This window comes from Nymphaea colorata, chromosome 7 (assembly GCF_008831285.2).
Source record: "Nymphaea colorata isolate Beijing-Zhang1983 chromosome 7, ASM883128v2, whole genome shotgun sequence".
NCBI lineage: Eukaryota > Viridiplantae > Streptophyta > Magnoliopsida > Nymphaeales > Nymphaeaceae > Nymphaea > Nymphaea colorata.
In genome coordinates this window covers 16,219,766-16,239,071 of record NC_045144.1, presented here as the reverse complement: position 1 = coordinate 16,239,071, position 19,306 = coordinate 16,219,766, and the positions used below count along the sequence as shown (strand labels likewise).

The window sequence follows — 19,306 nt, the reverse complement described above, 5'->3', positions numbered from 1 at the left end:
TTTTAGCACTAACGTTCTTTTCTAACATAAATGTCAAACAGGGAGGTCCTTTCTTCTTATTTTCTCCCAAATGCCCATTAATTTGTAAATTATCCAATTGGTCAAGCAACAAAAATGAACTTTTCAAATTCAAATAAAGGTAGGAGAAAACATAAAGATTTCATATTTTTTGGAAAAACATAAATCCGTTTTTTATGATAATGGTAAAATCCCGCGTTTGTATATTACTGTGGATCCCACATAAAAGGGATCTTAAATCAGCGTTGGACATAAGGTTTGAAGCTATCAAACACACTTAAATGAATCTCAAAAATATATTTTTAAAGGGTGACATGGAAACATTTATGCAATCAAAGATTAATAATGACAGATGAAGGAAAATATTTATAAATAATGTCATGTTCATGAATTGATGTTAAATTGACACAATATTTAACAAAACATTAAAGAATTGGTAAGTTAATGTTGTCAAATGAAGCTTGTCCAAAGCTGTAATGTTGCGATGATTATCATTATGCGCGTTGAAAAAGCTATCTGCATATATTTTTATTCTTTTATTCGAACTTCATTAGGGGTTGGTGGTATGAATAGAATTTTACATGGCATTTACAAATGTGGCCTTGCAAAAAATCGGCCTATGCTTCAATCAATGGTATTAACTGAATTACAACTTTTTTTTTTTTTTTTGGTATTTTTCGATACCCATCAATCTTATTTTCCACTTTTTAAATGCAAATTATTTTTTCAAAGCTTGTTTTTTGTTAATATTTTTTTTCTAAAAAACTTACAATAAAAAAAGGCTCATAACAAACTCCATTTATGAGGGTCTTTTCGTCGTAAACAAGTCAAAGGACAAGATGTGTCCTTGACTCATAGGTAGCGGCTTACGTCAGCTCCTTTGAAAACAACGAAGAGAACATAAAGCAAGGCGGAGAAGATAAAAGTGACACCTATCGAGGAATCCAACGGCCAGGAGACGATCTAGACCATCGGACGGCGGAGATTCTCTCACGCCCTTCTCTCCCACGTAGAGACCGGTAGCTGAGTTGGTATCTCCAAAGTTTGTTGCTCGGGAAATGAATATGGCCGTTGGCCGAAAAGGGACGAACAAATCATGAATTGGCGAAGGCGTCCCCGTTGTCAAGTTAGTTATTTTTAGCCTAGAATCCACGAAAAGGTCACAGGCGATTACGAGAAAGAGTAGGGTTAATATATGTCATTAGGTGTCACACTGGTGCCGTTACTTGACTTAAATGCCCTTGAAATTATCTATTTATTCTCTCACTCCTCACCCCTCAACCACCTCTCTGTTCGCCTTTCCCCCTTCGCGAATTCCTCCTCCGGTAAGGTTTCCCACCTTCTAGGGTTGGCTGCTTTTCGTCGCCGGAATTTCGGCGTCTCGCCGGAGCCTGACGTTTTTCTTGACAGGAACTATGGGAACCGATCGGAAGACTATCGTCGCCGTGCTGCTTCTTGCACTGCTTTTCTCCCCTGCGGTCTATGCGCGGGCTACGGTGAGAATCGGGCTGAAGAAGAAGGCTCTGGATCAGGACCGGCTGCTTGCTCACCGGATTGCGTCGAGGGACTTCGTGAAGGCGAAGTATGGGCTCGGAGACAATCGGCTTGGGGATGACACGGGGGATATCGTTTCTTTGAAGAATTACCTGGACGCTCAGTACTTCGGAGAGATCGGTGTCGGCTCGCCGCCGCAGAAGTTTACGGTGATCTTTGACACCGGGAGCTCCAACCTCTGGGTTCCATCCGCCAAGTGCTACTTCTCTGTGAGTGTCTTATTTTTTTCTCTGGTCTCTGATCGTCGTCAGGATGCTTGCTACCTTTTTCTTTCCATATTTTCTTGGTCTCACGTTTGTGGTTTTTCCTCATTAAAGGATGGTCAAGGTAAATAAGTTGAGAAAACCTGTGTTTTTCTTGTTTTTGTTGTTTTCTAGCGCCTCGTTTGTTGCTTTCTGTAGAAAGAAGAAGAAGAAGAAGAAGTTTTTTCCTTCTTTGGTCGTCTTCCTTGAGACATTCGAAGGCTAGAACTTAATAAAATGAAAGTAGAAAAACTGAAAAAAATTCCTTTTCTCTCCTTTTCATTTGTTCACGGGGTTCCTTTTCCTGATCGATGCATGAGAGGAAGGGTGATAGCTAAGGAATATCATGAAGTAATAGGACACTTGGACACAGGAAATAGCGAGCTGTCCCACCCCTTTTTCGTTATTATGATCATTTCCAATCTATATTTGGAGATACCAGGATATAGACATGGAATGTTTTTCTTGTTCTCTTGGGGTTCTATTTGGTAAGACGGTATAGTTTTGGGTCTGACACGTTTGCATGCTGGCATATTGAAACTGTTTTCGACTATTTCCATTTTTTTCCTAATTGATCCTTTCTCGCCAATCTGCAACGGAGGGCGCTTACCTGATCCCTTTACTTCGTGATGCTTCTGGTTCTTGACGCTATATTCCTAGAACATAACTCCTTATGGCATTAAGGAGTTCGTGGGATTGGAATGGGTGTATGACATGTTATGTGGTTTTATGCGTCATTTCTTGCTCATCTGAGTTATCTGTTCTGATGAATCTAATGCTTTACTGGGAGTCCGATTCTTAATACTGCCTTGTAATTTTTACTGTAGGTGGCATGTTACTTTCATTCCAAGTACAAGGCGTCCCTCTCGAGTACCTATCAGAAGAATGGTATGGTTTTAATTATTATAACTGATCTGCTTGGATTCAATTAGTTGCAAGAAAGATTTTTCTCGATCTATTATGTATCCATAGTCTTCTTATTTGTGCTGGGAGTTTGGGGTTCTTGGGTTGGGGGAAACAAGTTGAGAGACGCAACTGTTTATTTTTTACCTGAATCGTAAACTAGTTTTAGCCTTTAGGTTGTTGGGAAGGGGAAAAGATCTTATGTGAAATTCAGCTTGTCATTGACAATGGAGTTAGAGAGAGAATTTGATGATTGATTATTATTATTGAAATACGAAACGTCAAAAAGATGGATTTCTCCATTAGATTTATTTACCCAAAGAGTTCTTTCTTGGGCTTCCTCTTGTCGGTTGGTGGATCTCAGAGGAACGAGAGATATATGTTTGCATGACATTTGTGGACGTATATATGTAACTTTGGAAACTAGCTATTGTAGGGTTAAATATGGTTTCTTCAGTTCCAGTTTCTAAAATAAATGAAGCTTCGTTTTTTGAAATATTGGATAAAAAAAAGTGTGGTATGTTGTAAAAAGTTAAAAACCATGAAAAATGTTTTTTCATTCTTGATGAATCGGTAATCCAGTTGAATCTATTATTTCTTTTGTGTTTGTAATTATGACTGTTGCATGAGTCCTCTTTCAAGTCCATTTTTGTTTAATATGCTGAGGGAGACATTTCTTCATTATTTCTTTAGGCAAGTCTTGTGATATCCACTATGGGACTGGAGCTATTTCTGGGTTCTTGAGTCAAGACCATGTCCAAGTGGGTGACCTTGTTGTCCAGGATCAGGTGAAAAATTCTGGCTTGATACTATTGGTTCACCATTTGTGTTTGTGGGTATACGCTTTTGCCCTTGGCACAGGCTCATTGCCTTTTTAACATGTTTACTTGTGCTACGCTTTGCAGGTTTTCATCGAAGCTACCAGAGAACCCAGTATCACATTCTTGGTTGCCAAGTTCGATGGCATCCTTGGACTAGGATTTCAGGAAATCTCAGTTGGGAATGTTGTGCCCGTTTGGTAGGACTTTAATTCATATCAAACTACTATATTGCAGTTGTAACAGATTAACATTTTTAGTTAATGCATCTCCATTTTCAGGTACAACATGATCGAACAGGGTCTTATCGACCAACCCGTGTTCTCTTTCTGGTTCAACAGAAACTCTGAGGATGATGAAGGAGGAGAGATTGTTTTCGGAGGTGTTGATTCTAGTCATTTTAAGGGCGAGCACACATACGTTCCTGTTACTCAAAAGGGTTACTGGCAGGTGGGGCAATGAATGAATTTTCTATCATGTTCAGATATTGGCATTTACTTCCGTTGCATTTTTTAAATTGTGCTTTGCTCATCTTTTCTTCTTTTACCAGTTTGATATGGGTGATGTTCTTGTTGGTGGCGAGACCACTGGTAATGATCCGTTCTTCTACTATTTGTTTTTGTTATAACATGAAATTATTCATGTCTAAGACCTTATCCGAGAGCCTCTTAATTTTCAGGGTTCTGTTCGGGAGGTTGTGCGGCAATTGCAGATTCAGGAACGTCCTTGATTGCTGGTCCGACGGTATGTCAACATTTAGCTACTCCATAATTTCAATGACTGTTTGCAGATACAGGAACCTCATGCAAACATAGTCATGTGAAGCGTTTTAAAAACTCTAGGTTTTGTTGGCAGATTTAAAAAAACCAGCATAGTAGGAGGGAGGGTGTTGTGGGAGGGAGGTGTGGTTTTTTGTGATGATATTGTGTTTCCCATATCATGCGATAAATTGTTACTTAGCCTCTAAAAGGCCAATAAAGTGGCAAGAATAATGAAGGATTTGAAAAGGTCATTTGTTTAATGTTTTGTGATGACACGGTACTATAAGATGATGTTCAATTTTATGTTGTCATATTTTATAGTTTCATATAGATACTATTTGCCAGCATTTTGTGAAATTGCTAGAGAATTGATGGATTTCTTTCACTGAGATTTCTCTGAAGTCGAACTCGATTGTCTAATAGGCAAAATTTCGTCTAGTTCATGGAGATGCTACTCTTTTGGGGTGTGTGTGTGTTGCTAGTTCTTCTTCTCCTATAAATTCGTCCTCAGATTCTTGTTGCTCTCTCGTCATACAGTTTTCCATCTTCCAGAGTATTTTTTCTTTTATGGATGTCAAATGCCAACAAGGGGTGAGGGGTGTTTCAAAAGGCTGAATGTTTTTATGCTGTGTAAAACTACTTGTTGGAACTCCAGTTACAGACGAGAAACTTATTATGTTAGCACATGGTTTGTTCTCGGGCCAAGAAGTTGCCCCTTCAGTATGGATGGGGACGTTATTAGTTACAGGCACATATGACATGCTTGACATCCATATTATTGTCCATTTTCTGTTGGCTAAAGTTTTTAACTACAAGATTCGTTGCTTTGCACTGCATATATTTGCATACCAAACTCTCAAGTGTCTAACTGGTGCTACCTTTTATATGCATTACAGACTATAATTGCAGAAATCAATCATGCAATCGGAGCATCTGGTATTGTCAGCCAGGAGTGTAAGGCAGTTATTGCTCAGTACGGGGATATGATCATAGAATTATTGATAGCTCAGGTATGCAACTACTGGAACGGTTATAAGTGTGTGAGCAGATGTGCAAAATTACAGTCATAAAATCTTTGATACAGTTAACAAAATAAAAGTGGTGAAAAAAAAACTGGTAGATCCTTTTACTGGGGGCCCTTCTTTTCCTCCCAAATGGAACTGGGTTTCAAAATTATTTTGCAACTGCTTTATGTTCTTCCCTTGTTACTTCTGTCCTTTAGTTCTGAGAGAAAGAGTTGCAACATGGACATTTCTTTGAAAGAATAAACTTCTTTGGCTTCATCGTTTTGGCTTCATCGTTTTGATGACGGTCTGTTGAGATACTTTCTGGGCAACCATTGCAGACACAGCCCCAGAAGATCTGTTCCAAGATTGGATTGTGCGACTTCGATGGCACTCGTGATGTCAGGTCAGACACCTTTTTATATGTTGAGCACAGTTCACTCTATTGGAAGCTTTGCCGATTGTTATACTCGTTGACTAGCTCCTTGGCTTTGATCTGTGAAATGTTGGACTTACAATGTTGTGTTGGGCGCACAGCATGGTCATTGAAAGCGTGGTCGACAAGGCGAACATGGAGGAGTCCCCTGTAAAGAGCGACGCTATGTGCACTGCTTGTGAGATGGCAGTTGTATGGATGCAAAACCAGATCAGGATGAACCGCACGCAGGAGCAGATATTGAATTACATTAATCAGGTGAAGCATTTTTTTTTTCTCTACATTGTTGGCAGCGGGACTTCTGCCCATCCCCGATGGCTAATTCGTTAAGCCATGTTACATGCAGCTCTGCGACCGGTTGCCGAGTCCGATGGGAGAGTCGGCTGTTGACTGCAACGGCTTGTCTAGCATGCCCAATGTTTCATTCACCATTGGAGGCAAAACTTTCGACCTTTCTCCAGAACAGGTATTAAGACAACTTCCTCCATATGCTTTGCTCTCTCCCTGTCTCTCTCTCTCTTTAACTATTTTTTGCTTTCCTTGTTTGTTTCATGTGAGTACAGTACGTCCTTAAGGTGGGGGAGGGCGCAGCTGCTCAGTGCATCAGTGGGTTCACTGCTTTGGATGTGCCTCCTCCGCGCGGCCCTCTCTGGTAAACATCACTCTTCCTTTAACCCGCCGTTCTTTAATTAAGAATGGTGGTTATAAGGCCCGTTTGTCGATTGGGGTTTTCAGGACTGACCTTAAATGGTGTGACCTTTCCGTCTGCAGGATCTTGGGAGATGTTTTCATGGGTGTATACCACACCGTGTTTGACTACGGCAACCTACGGGTCGGTTTCGCTGAAGCAGCTTAAGATCCTCCTTCCTTGGGGCTGGTGCCTCCCTTGGTCACGACTTAGCAAACTTTTCTAAGCTACTACCTAAAACCCCGTTATGGTTTATATGGAAATGCAGCTCGGCTGGACAGTCGTGTGGTGTGATCTGTACATATTACTAAAATGATTGCCCCGTTTCTCGCGTCTTTCCAGACTCTGTGTTTTGCTCTTGTTTTAAGCTTGTTCCTACGTGAATATCCTGAGCAACCCTCGTTCATGTTGGCCGAGAGCGCGATTTACTGGTTTTCATTTTTGGCCTCCATCTCTTGCCGCTACTCTTTCTGATCCGGTTCGTTGACCGGATAGTTTTAGGCCTTCGTCCTTCCGGCGGCAAGGCTGTAGCGGGAAGACAGGAGGAATGGTGTCCCACTGGGAACAAAATTTCGGATTCTATCGAATGGTTTCGGAAATAATTCTTTGGACCAACGGACGCGGATAAGATCTGTGAAACAGTTTATTATTAGTTTCATTGCCATTGTTAAAAAGACCTTTATAGGGAACTTTACTGGATGCTGTATTGGGCTTATTAATATCATCGTTATTATCTTGGGTTTGTATTTGAACCACCGCAAAACTCAATCGTAGTTGAGTAGCAATTTATTTTAACCTTAAAAAATAACAAGCAAGCATCTATAGAACTTGAGAAGGAAATGACACCATGGAGCGTTTACGTCTTAGGTGGGCAGCAGTAAAATACATTCGTAAACGTGGAAATTAAAATTCTGACGACCCCTTAGTGGGAGCATTAACAATATGTTACTGTGGGCAGGTGGGTCTAAGTCATGGAACATTTTTCTAAGGGTCCAATGAATCCAAGCTTAGATGGTATAAGAATCACTTCGCAGATGTAACCTTGGTATGCAACTGAGTAGAAGCCCAGGCTCAGTCCAAGTTGGAGTCAGGTCCAAAGCTTGCTCTAACGTTGCTTACTGGGTAGGCAAAAAACAAATCCAGCAAAGACCCATTCAAACTTTTCAATTAGTTAAGATTTAGTAAATTCAAAGTTTACAAATAATGCTTTGGCAAAATGGGTAATTTAAGATGATTATTTTACTATTTACATAATTATCAAAAGGCTGACACGTTATCTACAACTATAAAACATGTAAGAAAAAAAAAATCAAAGTTTCGAGCTTGGACGTATGTGAAATTTGACTAACTGATGCTAATTGAGCTTAAATGCATTTAGCAATCCAGCTTCCATGAACAGACCTGAACCATTATCCGAGTTCAGATTGGAGAGGAAAGTCCAAGCTCTGTTCAATTTTCAGTTGAGACAAGCATCGGCCCGGTATACAAAGGCCGACTTGAGACCAGCCCTGGCTGGGGAAAAGGTCTAAGAACGAAACTAAATAACCTAAACTGAAGGTGTCCTGGTTTAGCTAGCTATACCAAACTGATTAAACCAAGGGATGCTCAGTCTCCACTGGGTCAAGCTTCTTTTCTCTTTCTCTTTTTTTAATGAATAATGCTGGGGCTGGCTAGGCTATTAGACTGAGAAATGCACTCCTTTGCAGCTCATATTTGATTTTTTAAACTTCCTTTACAACAGTCCTGTGAGAAAATTTGAGCTACCAACCGACCAGGAGGGTTCGGTTCTATTCTCGAGAGTGCCCACAAATTTTTCGTGGCTAATCTGTTACGAATCACCTTGGTTTCTAATTTCAGAGCCATAGGAATAGGAAAAAACATAGCATGATTAATTCAGAAACTCGATAAACAGGCTGCATATCAAAGTCTCACCACAATAAGCGCTTTTAGTATTTGGTCATTGGAAATTCTAGCTCCAGCTATCTTTTTAATGAAGAAAAGGAGGCGGCTGCAAAACCATCCTCGTGTCCAGTATCACTTCAGTAACAGTCTCTCTGCTTCATGCCTTAGCCTGTTATGTAGTGCCTCACTAGGAGCGCTCATGCTTTGATCCATGAAAATATGAAAACAGTTCATGCAGCGAAAGCACAATATCATATTTTAGTTGGAAGTTACCAATATGAAGTCTCTCCTCAGGCTTAAGATATGTTTGTATATGAAATATGGTTATTACTTAAAAACTGTCTTAGAAAGTTCATACAAGTAAACTTCCACGCTCCTCAAACATCTGGCACCCTTATTTTCATCAAAGACTATGAAAAGTACAGTGCTAAAGCCTCAAGTGCCACCTATCCTATATATCCTATACAAGTATCACCACAAAATAGGCAGTTGCAATGCTTCGAAAGTTAAATCGACAACATCATTGACCGTCAAAAGAAACAAAAGATCAACATATCCCACAAAGGCAGTTGACCCAATAGATCATATATAAACGCAAAATCCAGCTTTCCTGACAAGATTAAACAGGAAGAGCATCTTCACTAAAACCACAACCTTGAAGCACCAATCAGGCTCCAACGGTAAACAACCTACCAACTACTCACTAAAGCTGATAAACCTTGCAATGGCAGCATTATTTTGTTGAGTCACCATAATATTTCTGTTCAAAGCGTCCTCCAAGATAAGTAGCTTTGGAACTTCTCAAATCCAGCAATGGATCATACCCTGTCAAGCTAAATTATCATTAGACATAAATGCATGTAAGCAATTAATATGACAACCATCACAAAGTGCATTGCACATCTCAATTTTCAAATGAAATTATTTCATAGGCTTCTATAATCACTAGCCCATCGCATGGTTTTCAAAAGCATAAACAAATACTGCATACAACAGATCTCTAGACTGAATCTTGTAACAAAACTCACTATAAAATATTGTAGCTTCTGATGAAAAACACACCGTACAATATAGCGTTTTAATGGTGCTCATTGTTACAAGGATACAAATGAATAGACAATGGAAACACAAAAAAAGTAAGCAATATCAAGCTACTGAGTTCACACATCATTACAGATGCATGTGTAACAATTAGATAAAAGTCTCACTGTGCTTCTTTATTGATTGACGATTACTGAATTAGAGGCAATGGTAGCAAGAAAAGCATAGAGTTATTCATAGTTCATCTACAAGATAAAATCTACCTTTTATGAATAAGTGTTTAGAGGAAAGTGAGGACGCTAGTTAAATGGAAAAGCCTTCAAGTTGGAGTCGGAGAGGAAAAGCAATATGTGGTCATTGACCAATCCGTTCCTGGTGATCTAAGATTATAAACAACTTCACAAGAATGGCAGCAAGACCAGACTGACTGCTACTCCAAATGATATAAGCTTTCAAGCATGGGGGACAGAAAGCTATGATTTCATCACTACACGACATGAACATGCTTAATTCAATACATCAATTGAATACATTGTTGTTAACTAAGCTTTGTTTTGCACAAACACCTACTTTGTTATACATTAATTCAATAAAAAGTTCCTAGGATTAATGAATGGTGACTACATATGCAAAGCAGACCTTGCAATATCAGTCTGCCACACCCACAGATGGTTAAACTAAAAAGAACAGAAAATAGAAACTAAACCTGAAAGGGATGGTAATGGCAACCATGCACCTCCAGGCAGACAGATGCACAAAATTTTCTGAGACTAACACAGCATAAGGAACTATTGGAATCCACGTCATATTCTGAATTCAATAAAAAGTTCCTAGGATTAATGAATGGTGACTACATATGCAAAGCAGACCTTGCAATATCAGTCTGCCACACCCACAGATGGTTAAACTAAAAAGAACAGAAAATAGAAACTAAACCTGAAAGTGATGGTAATGGCAACCATGCACCTCCAGGCAGACATATGCACAAAATTTTCTGAGACTATAAGGAACTATTGGAATCCACGTCATATTCTGATGGCATATTCACCAATATATGAGCGCATATTCAAGTGCATGCACCTCATCTGAAAAGCACACGTAAAGAAATGCCAAACCTACATTTAAAAATTAAAGGATAATTTCCTGACGAAGATTAAAGTTTGCAAGCTATTAAGGAAATTTGACGCCATCATGCTAGAAAATGTCTTTTCAACTAGGTCGCGCTCCCAATAACATCATCTAACATTTTTGACATGAAGCTTTCCATACAACTGACATGCATCTCTTTTTATTTGTAAAATAACAGACCGCCACATTCCAGCCTGCTACAGAGAGATTCCAACACTGCAATGGCTGAAAAATCTCAATCGGAAAAATTAATGTTGTCAAGAATCATTATAATGATGTTGGATTTCTTATTGCTTGATTGTTCTGACGATTTCACTTTGCAAGCATAAGCTTAAAAGGTGAGCTCGAACAATTTTTTTCATTGAATACTTCTGAGAACCACCAACAGAAATGTAATTTACCAACGCCCCAAGCTGGTGCTTTCTTTCTTCCGTGACAAAATGCTCCAAGAGAAAGAAAAAGGAGAACGATGAAAAATGAAGGTACTGACATGGAATATTGACCCAAAGAAAAGATGTTAGAATGGCAAAACATTGGCCAAATGCTCTCAAGGAAATTGTTCTTCATGGAAAGGACCACCAAGTCAAGTTCAAGTATAGAGTGTAATGGGTAAAGAGAAGCAACGGGGACAGTTGTGGTCCACCATATTCTGAAGATTGAGGCCAACCACTAGCAGACAGTTTCCTTAAATCAAGTTCTTGTCAGAAGGGCCTTCCACGTCTCATTCTCAAAGAAAGGGCCAATAAAGCTAAATTTAGTTATATAGTCTGAAAATGGGATATTATCTATCTACCAAGCCCAAAAAGCAAAATATTATGGTTAAGAACATACCACTGAGGTCTGCCATATTGCCGTTAAGTTAGACACCATAATCTGTGATTAAAGCAGAGACAACATTTTTGCTACTAGATATTTTTTCTGTTAGGAAGACATATTAACAGGTAACCCTTAGATTCATTGACACCGGTCAAAGCAATATCCCGCTAAAAATGTTTCAAAGGATCTTTATTGTCCTGATCAACTGCCCTGGTCATTATGGCAATTAACAAAGAAAAAATGACCTTTTAAGGTTTTACCATGATAAATAAGGAAACCAGGGAACAGCTTTGTCTCTGGGCTGCTCTCCAGAGCATCAGGAACAAAACAGACAGAAACCACAACAAAGAGAAGAGAACCCCATCATTTAGCCATATTGAACTCCATGAACAAAATCTTGAAACTGTCCTGCTGGAAGCACAAGACTTTGCACCCTTAGCAAGAGAAGCCAGTCCAGTATTTGAAACTCAATAATAGTTGGAATATCTTGTCTTGAAAGTCGTTTTCTGGAGATTAAATTGATAGTCACTAGTAGCACAGAAAACATGATTGGATTGGATATTATCAAGTAGATGCAGGATATCCTTGATATCACCAGAACTGAGCTTCCATGTCTTTCCATATGTAATCAACTCAACTGCTGCAACATAACTCCTCAATAACAGGGCATCACCAAAATGATATCCTGTATCCATAGTCAAAAACTCTGTGATCCTGTGGTTACACTTCCATACTCCCCCAAAAATTAGTGGAATTTGTGAACGTAGAGTTAGTATGATCTTCAATGCTGAAGCGCTGCAGGCATCCTGCTCTGTCATTTCATAGACGTTGGAAAATGATGCCTTTTCAAGTGTGGTTTAGAAAGCATCAACTGCTTGAACGCAGAAATGGCAATAAATTAGGTTTCCAGGTAGTAAGGTAGCTTTTCCCTTTAAGGTTATATTTGTCTGAAAGCTGTCACCATGCTTGCATTGCAAGAGGATTCAAGTTCATTTATCAGACTTTGTACTGTCAGAAACATGAACCCAAAAAACATCAATTACCAATAAATTCTACAGAATCGATGTATCCAATAAAGGTAGCATCCAGGATGAAGGACATTTATGCTCCACAAATATTCTTTATAGCCTTTGTTGAGGCCAAAGACATTTATTGGAATCAAACCTGATAGAAGAAAAAGTTGCACAAAATGCAAGCTTAAATAAACTGAAAAAAAAAAAAAACTGTTATCCAAACATCTGGATAGTAGGTATGATCTTCTTCTCCCTAAGATGATGTCATATAACAATATGAAGGATAAAACATAAGAACAGCTGGGGAACCTACAACCCTTTTCAAGTGAAGGTATACAAGAACTGGAAATTAAGTGAAGAAAAATTGGAAACGATAGATCCATCTTGCAGAAATCAAGAAGAGTTTGAGTCAAACACATCCTATGGATAAATCCAACCTGTACATTACAAGCAAGTATAACGTAACCGTGTATTTGACAATACATAATATTCCTCACAATGAAAAGGGAAGAATGAAGGATGAAAAGAATGAATCTAATTTTAGCATGAAGTCAAGAGAACCACTACAGACAAGAAAAGAAACATTAGAAAGCATTACCCTGATTTCTCAGGAAAACAAAACTTCTCTTGCCGCAGAATACAACATTATAATCAGATAAAGCAATTATCATTAGTAAATAAAGCTTCAGTTTTAAAGGTCAATGATAAGAATCTACCAGGTGTTTATTCACACGGACCAGTTTATCCGTTCTTTAAAAAAATATATGGTATGTTTATCGATTAATTTTATTCAGATAATTCTAGTTGCATCATGCTCAAGTTCTTTCTGGCCAGGAAATCAAATTCAATTGAATACAATATATGAGCAAACATATTCACAAACTAAATCAACACACATTTTCATCAAGTTCTCTAGAAATTGAACATGAGCAACCTCTCCTTTATTGAACTGGGAAAGCTTTTATATATCATTCCTAACCATATTTAGCAGTAACATCTTCGATGACATTCTATGTATTCAAGAAGAAATCTGGTGCCCTAAAAATGAAACAAAAAAATGTAAAGGATAACAGAAGAGACAAAATAGCATGTCATATATTCTTTTTGTTACAGAAAAAATGGGGAAATGGTAAGACAATTGTTAAACATAATCAAATAAAAAGCAAAAAGAAAGGAGACTGTAAAATTAAAAAATCATGATATATTGATACTATACCGCATATATCTGTGTGTGTGTGGGAGGAGGGCCTGGAGGCAAATGATGTGCAGGAATGATATATATATATATATATATATATATATACACACACACACACACCATTTTATAGCAATCCTTTGCCATTTGATGAATTGTATCTGACTTCAAGGCTCAAGCAATGCCACATGGGTGCACCCAAAAAAAATAGGTGTACCTAAACTGCTGCTGTACCTGTGTTGATGCTGGCATTGGTGCTTCTCCAACACAGCATGTCTGGTACAGTAAGCCGAACGAGGCAAAACTGACCATTTTAAGTGTGAACTTGACCAAATTAGCTCTAATACAAAAAGTTTATACTGACTTAAACATAAATATAGGTAAATAAGGCTATCAAACAATTAATTAACTATATAACATATTACAAATATATCATCGTTGCATTGACACCTAAATTTTTTAAAAATTGTTGTATCCCGCATCCACATCTGCACTCTCACCAGCAGCCACACCCCACACCCATGTGACATAGACTTTAAGGATGGAACTTTGACAACCCAAATCTATAGGTTTGGAAAAAAAATGGCAAAACCAAATGGACAAATCAAGATTCATGAGGGTTTCAAAATCAATGGTTTTAAACTGATAAAAATTGAAGAAGTCAATTCAACCTGCGCATCAGATTGCATCAATATTTGTTTTCAAACCTACACAATTGAGGCTGCTTTGATGAAGTCGAAACAAAAAAAAAATCAGTTGGAATCCAGCCGAACAACCATAAATCAACGTAGTCATAATAAAAAAATATTGGTGACTTTTTCGGTATAATGAAATAAAAATGAAAAAACAAGTGAAATCAGAAAACAGGAATACATTTTGTCAAAGAGCCCCTTTTAAATATATATCGAGCTTTTTCCAGATTTCTTTAAACATTTTTATTAGTATTTTCAACATTTATCAGTACTTTTGTAGGAAAATTAGTAAAAAACTTATAGTTGCATAATTTTCTGTATCATTTTTTATATAATTTTTTACCTTTTCTAATTTTCAAGATTTCCTGAGAAAAAACCAAACTCTCAAATAGTACCTGAGAAAGACCTCGCCAAGAAAAACCCAAGGCTGTTTCAAACTTGAGATCATTGTACAAGGAAAAAGTTAGTCTTTTCTTGTTTTCGTTAACATTTTTCAACCTATCATATCGCATTCTGCCCCTCATTGTGCTTCACAGTCAATTAAGCTGTTTGTTCCCTTCATCCTTCTATTCTCTATCTATTAGGGTATGTTTGGTAACAACAACACATCCACAGTGTCTCCTACCTAAATGAGTTCACCACAGTAAAAAAAGTCAGACTGTCATGAGCATAACTTCTTGTCTGCAAGTGGGGTGACCCAGGTTAACATGTCTACTCACCCTTTGCCCCTGTTTGATAGAGGAGCGACATTCTTCCACTCCCTCTACCAGGGGAAGAATGTTCTAACCTATCAAACACCTCCTAAGGGAGGTGACACCTGAGAAACTGAAGCAACCTAAAGTAGTTTGGGAGAACCATTGTCACAAATATCATTCTCAGTATTTAATGGCGAGCTTTTTCTCGGGTTTGTAACGGCAAAGTTTTTTTTTTTTTTTGGGAAAATCGCGAGAAGAAACTCAGAAAATTTTAAAAGATAAAAGAATTAGGTATAAATGAAATAAATGAGAAACTAATAGGAAAACATAAATAAAACTATATAACAGTGATAAAAGGAATGTTTTAATGATAATAAAAATGATGAAAATAATTTGGTCTAAGCTTATATCTGAATCCATGATAATACCAATGCTAAAAAATAGAAAAGTAAAAAAATCACGAAAAAAAGTGAAAAGGCATGATAATAATGTGATAAATATTTTTTCCCGTTTTTTTCAAAATATCGTGATTTTTTCCCTTTTTTTCGTTTTTATGAAAATGTCGCAATATCTGCGACACTAGGGAGAACCAAGGATTTCAAAAGTTGCTCATTTTCATGAGAGAAGTAATTGAGAAAAAGAAAAAGGGGAAAGAAATCTGATCCATTGGTTCCTCTAGTTTCCGTATTTCAGATTCCTTCACAAGGATGGACTAAGTGCAAATTCTGCCATTGACAACATTCAGAGAGGATGCCCAAGCTATTATCCTACACCTTTTCAGACTAGTTCTCTTATTTAAATGCCCATTAGGGTCCAAGAGGATTGATAACTTCAACCATTAGAAACACTACCATATGCTTCAGTGTTTCAATTCATCCTAAATCATTTTGCTCTCTAACATGACCACAAGCCGCTCCCATGGTGGCTCTTACAAAAGCAGCCTTTTAAAAATAAAAAAGAAGTCGAGTAGCCCAAGTCATTCCCTCAGATGATTCGACAATGTTCTTTACATAAAAGAAAAATTGAACAGGACATATTCTTTTCTCAAGTCAAGCTTCTAGCTGTACAAATTATTCATAATCTGTAGCTTAAAGCATCAAAATGCATGAGGTTTTCAGAACGCAAGCATGTCACTGTTTACATGCAAGCTCTCATCTTTCAGGCTTTCAGCAAGACCAACTGGTACACTAGAGAAAAAAAAAAAAAAAACCTTATTCTCCAAATTTTCCCAGAAAGAGATATACAAACAAGAACAGATACAAAAGAAAGCAAACTGCTTAACGAAAGGAAAAATAAAATGCAGATGATGGAAAAATGAAATGCACATGATGGAAAAAGCAACAGAAAAGATAACCACGTTACATGGTGGTTGTGCAAATCAAACACAAGAGCAGCTATTGTCTTTCAGTAATAGACATGAATATTCCATAACTTAGTTTCACCTTGTTCATCTGTTTGAGCCAAGAAAAACGTCAAATAATCCACAACAACCCTTCCAGGAAGTTCTTCGTACAATTGGTGGTGGTAAAGTTCTCTGTTAACATCAATTGAACGTTGAACCAACAAAGTAATCAGTTTACCCAAACTCAAATTTCAATAAACCGAAAAAACTAATATTAAGGAAAAAAAGGGAAAGGACACCATATTCCAGATGGCAAACCTCTGTTTCCTCTGATTTTTCATTATCCTTAGCGGGCTCAACGATGGGCTTGTCTATCGATTCCACAATCACAGCCTGTTGCTCTATTTCCTGATGAACCTCCGTCGAGGAAGACATTGCCAAAGCCTCCTTGATTTCCTCCCTTACTGATTCAACCGAGTTCTGAAGACCAGGATTGTCAATGGCTTTTACAGTTACCTCTTTCTCAGATTCAATCGAACTGGCAGCAGCATCCGGAACAATCACGCTTTCCACGTTTGTTACCTTTCCGATTTCAATGGTGCTTTCCAAGCCAGAACTTTCAATCGGGACTTCAACCTTGACTACATCGATCCTGTACTCTTCCTCTGCAGCCTCCAGAGCACCTGAAAGAACTTCCGAAGTCTCGGAATTCTCCAGAGCACCTGAAAGAACTTCCGAAGTCTCGGAATTCTCCAGAGAACCTGAAAGAACTTCCGAAGTCTCGGAGTTCTCCAGAGCACCTGAAAGAACTTCCGCCTTCTCTGATTTGTCCAGAGCCCCTGAAAGAACCTCCAGCTTCTCTGATTCCTCCAGAGCTCCTGAAAAAACTTCCGTCTTCTCTGATTCCTCTGGAGCCCCAGAAAGAACTTCCGTCTTCTCTGATCCCTTCAAAGCTGGAAGGACTTCCTGCTTCTCTGATTCCTTATCGCGATCACTGTCCGAGCCCCCATCATCACTAGAACTACTACTACTGCTTCTGCTGCTGCTGCTGCTACTCCCACCCTTTTCATCAACCTTCAGAGGCTCGACCAATTCAACACTAATTTTCCCATCCTCCACACGCTCAAACCCTGCGTCGCCCTTATTTTCCTCAAGCCTCTGAGCAACAACTGTAGCCTCTTCCCCTCCGTCACTCTTCTCGTCCATCTTCAAGACCTCAACTGCCTCCGCCGTTTCACCGATCGAATCGCGAGAACGAAGACAAGGGTGCTCCTCTACTGTTGAATCCGAGCTATCAGTTTTAGTTTGCTTCGAATCCCATGAGGCATCCTCATCATTCCCATCAACATCACGACCAACAACAACACCGCCACCACTCTTTTCCAACACCACTTTTACATCATCACCACCAACTTCTTCTGAAGACAATAGAGGGGCAGGTAGACGAATCAAGAGAGGTGATAGATGAAAGAGAAAAAAGGAAGAAAGGAAAGACAGTTGTACCTGGAATGTTAGTTGGAGCACCCACATGCAAGGCTGTCTCCTTTTTCTTCTTAGCATTTTTCCTCTTCTTTGGACCCGACGGCATTATTGTCCTTGACAGAGAGAGGGAGATGAAGAGAAAGAGAGAGATTGGTGCTTCGCTGTTGAGTTCGATTAAAACGCAGGGAAGGGAAGGGGAGGGGCCAAAGGTGACGTTCAGAGTCGCTTTCACCTTCTACTTTCCAGTAACCGATTTGAATTTAAGAACGGTGAAGTGGGGAGTGAATGATTTTGGTGGTATTGAGGGATTAAATCACGGTGGAGTTGGCGTTGCAGAAGCAGCGTGGTGGGGACTCTCGAATGCCGACATTTAGCTCATCGGTCTTGGCGTGGTCGAATTGCAGGGTGAGAAAAAGGGTTTAAGAACCCAAAGCACAGCGGCTGCTTTGGATTTCCTTGTCCTTCCTTCAGAGTTTCACTGATATTTCATGTGGGTGCCAACTCAAATCTGAAACTCCTGCTCCTCGTGAACGGTGAAAACAGAAAATGAGAAGAGTGAGCCTCGGATTCAACTTTCCCTTCAAAAAGAACGGAGGAGTTAATTCAAAATTCTTGTTGTCCCTATCTTCCTTTCTTGCTTCTTTTTGACATTTGCAGACGGGTAGAATCTGGTGCCAAGGGTTTTGACATTTATAATTTCACTATTTTTTATCCTCAAAGCAGTTATTTTTAGCGAAAAAGTTGCATGTTCTTAAATATTATTTACTTTGTGTAAAACAACATAACTCTGTTACCAATTTTGATAACTGAAACATCATCAAAATCAACTTACTTCACATTATGCTTCAAATTTTAGTTAGATAAACTTCTATGTAATTATACAACAATTCAATTTTGTACTTTGAGAACTCAACTGTGGGCGTTTGTCGATTTGAAGGTATTGGGGTCCGCTGGCAAGGAAAAAGAAAAGAACAAAGTTTTGTGGACAAAAAAATTGTCATCACTCATTCTTTAATGATGTTGGCAAAGCCATTCTTAGAAGTTGTCCTGTCATTGCTGGCATCTTAAGTGGGATCCCTCAAATTTTCTTTGCTGTAATTTCAAACCTAAACTGCTTTGACTTTAACAGACTAAATCCTTCAAGTTCTCCTCCAAATTGGTTCATTATCATTTCGACAGACAAAATTTCAGCTATTTAAACGGAAGGCTTTCAAAATTTCTTCATTTCTTCTATGGGAAATCCAGAATCTACTGGCGAGAGATAATGTAATTGTAGTTCTCGAGTGAAATTGATGCTATGAAGTTGAAGGAGCTGACAGCTTCTGGAATTGGATTCTTGGTATAACCTTAAGGATGCATTTGAGATCAGAGACTCTGATCTAAGATCCCCTTTTTTTTATATGACCCATGGTATAAACAAACATTGATTTTACCACCATGTAAAAATAATCTCCAAAACCTCGTATTGAAAGTTGGATGGGAAGATGAGTCTGATCTTAAATCCACAGACCTGAGAAAGATCTGAGTTCCTCAATGATCCCAAATCACCTTTGATCTCAAATCCGAGGCTGTCAAA

At 38.6% G+C, this 19,306-nt stretch overlaps 2 protein-coding genes across 4 annotated transcripts; one reads left to right on the top strand and one right to left on the bottom strand.

Moving 5' to 3' along the window:
- Nucleotides 1–1,176: 1,176 nt before the first annotated feature.
- LOC116257741 (cyprosin-like) lies at nt 1,177–6,765 on the top strand. Its single transcript, XM_031634710.2, has 14 exons — nt 1,177–1,343; nt 1,429–1,781; nt 2,642–2,702; nt 3,411–3,505; nt 3,623–3,735; nt 3,817–3,985; nt 4,086–4,125; nt 4,215–4,279; nt 5,193–5,306; nt 5,642–5,706; nt 5,838–5,994; nt 6,083–6,202; nt 6,300–6,388; nt 6,508–6,765. The coding sequence occupies exons 1-14, from the start codon at nt 1,214–1,216 to the stop codon at nt 6,590–6,592; spliced, it is 1,656 nt and encodes a 551-aa protein (XP_031490570.2). The 5' UTR covers nt 1,177–1,213; the 3' UTR covers nt 6,593–6,765.
- A 1,863-nt stretch (nt 6,766–8,628) lies between these two features.
- Nucleotides 8,629–18,275, bottom strand: LOC116257423 (uncharacterized). Of its 3 annotated transcripts, none has more exons than XM_031634153.2 (4): nt 17,752–18,275; nt 16,567–17,666; nt 16,349–16,440; nt 8,629–9,159 (listed from the first exon to the last, which is right to left on the bottom strand). In XM_031634153.2, exons 1-3 carry the CDS (start codon nt 17,834–17,836, stop codon nt 16,354–16,356), a joined length of 1,272 nt encoding a protein of 423 aa, XP_031490013.1. In that variant the 5' UTR covers nt 17,837–18,275; the 3' UTR covers nt 8,629–9,159; nt 16,349–16,353. The 3 variants fall into 3 exon arrangements, with proteins under 3 accessions (XP_031490013.1, XP_031490012.1, XP_031490014.1); XM_031634152.2 differs by having other exon boundaries at nt 8,629–9,151; nt 17,752–18,273; XM_031634154.2 differs by lacking the exon at nt 8,629–9,159 and adding an exon at nt 9,169–12,761.
- Nucleotides 18,276–19,306: the final 1,031 nt, after the last annotated feature.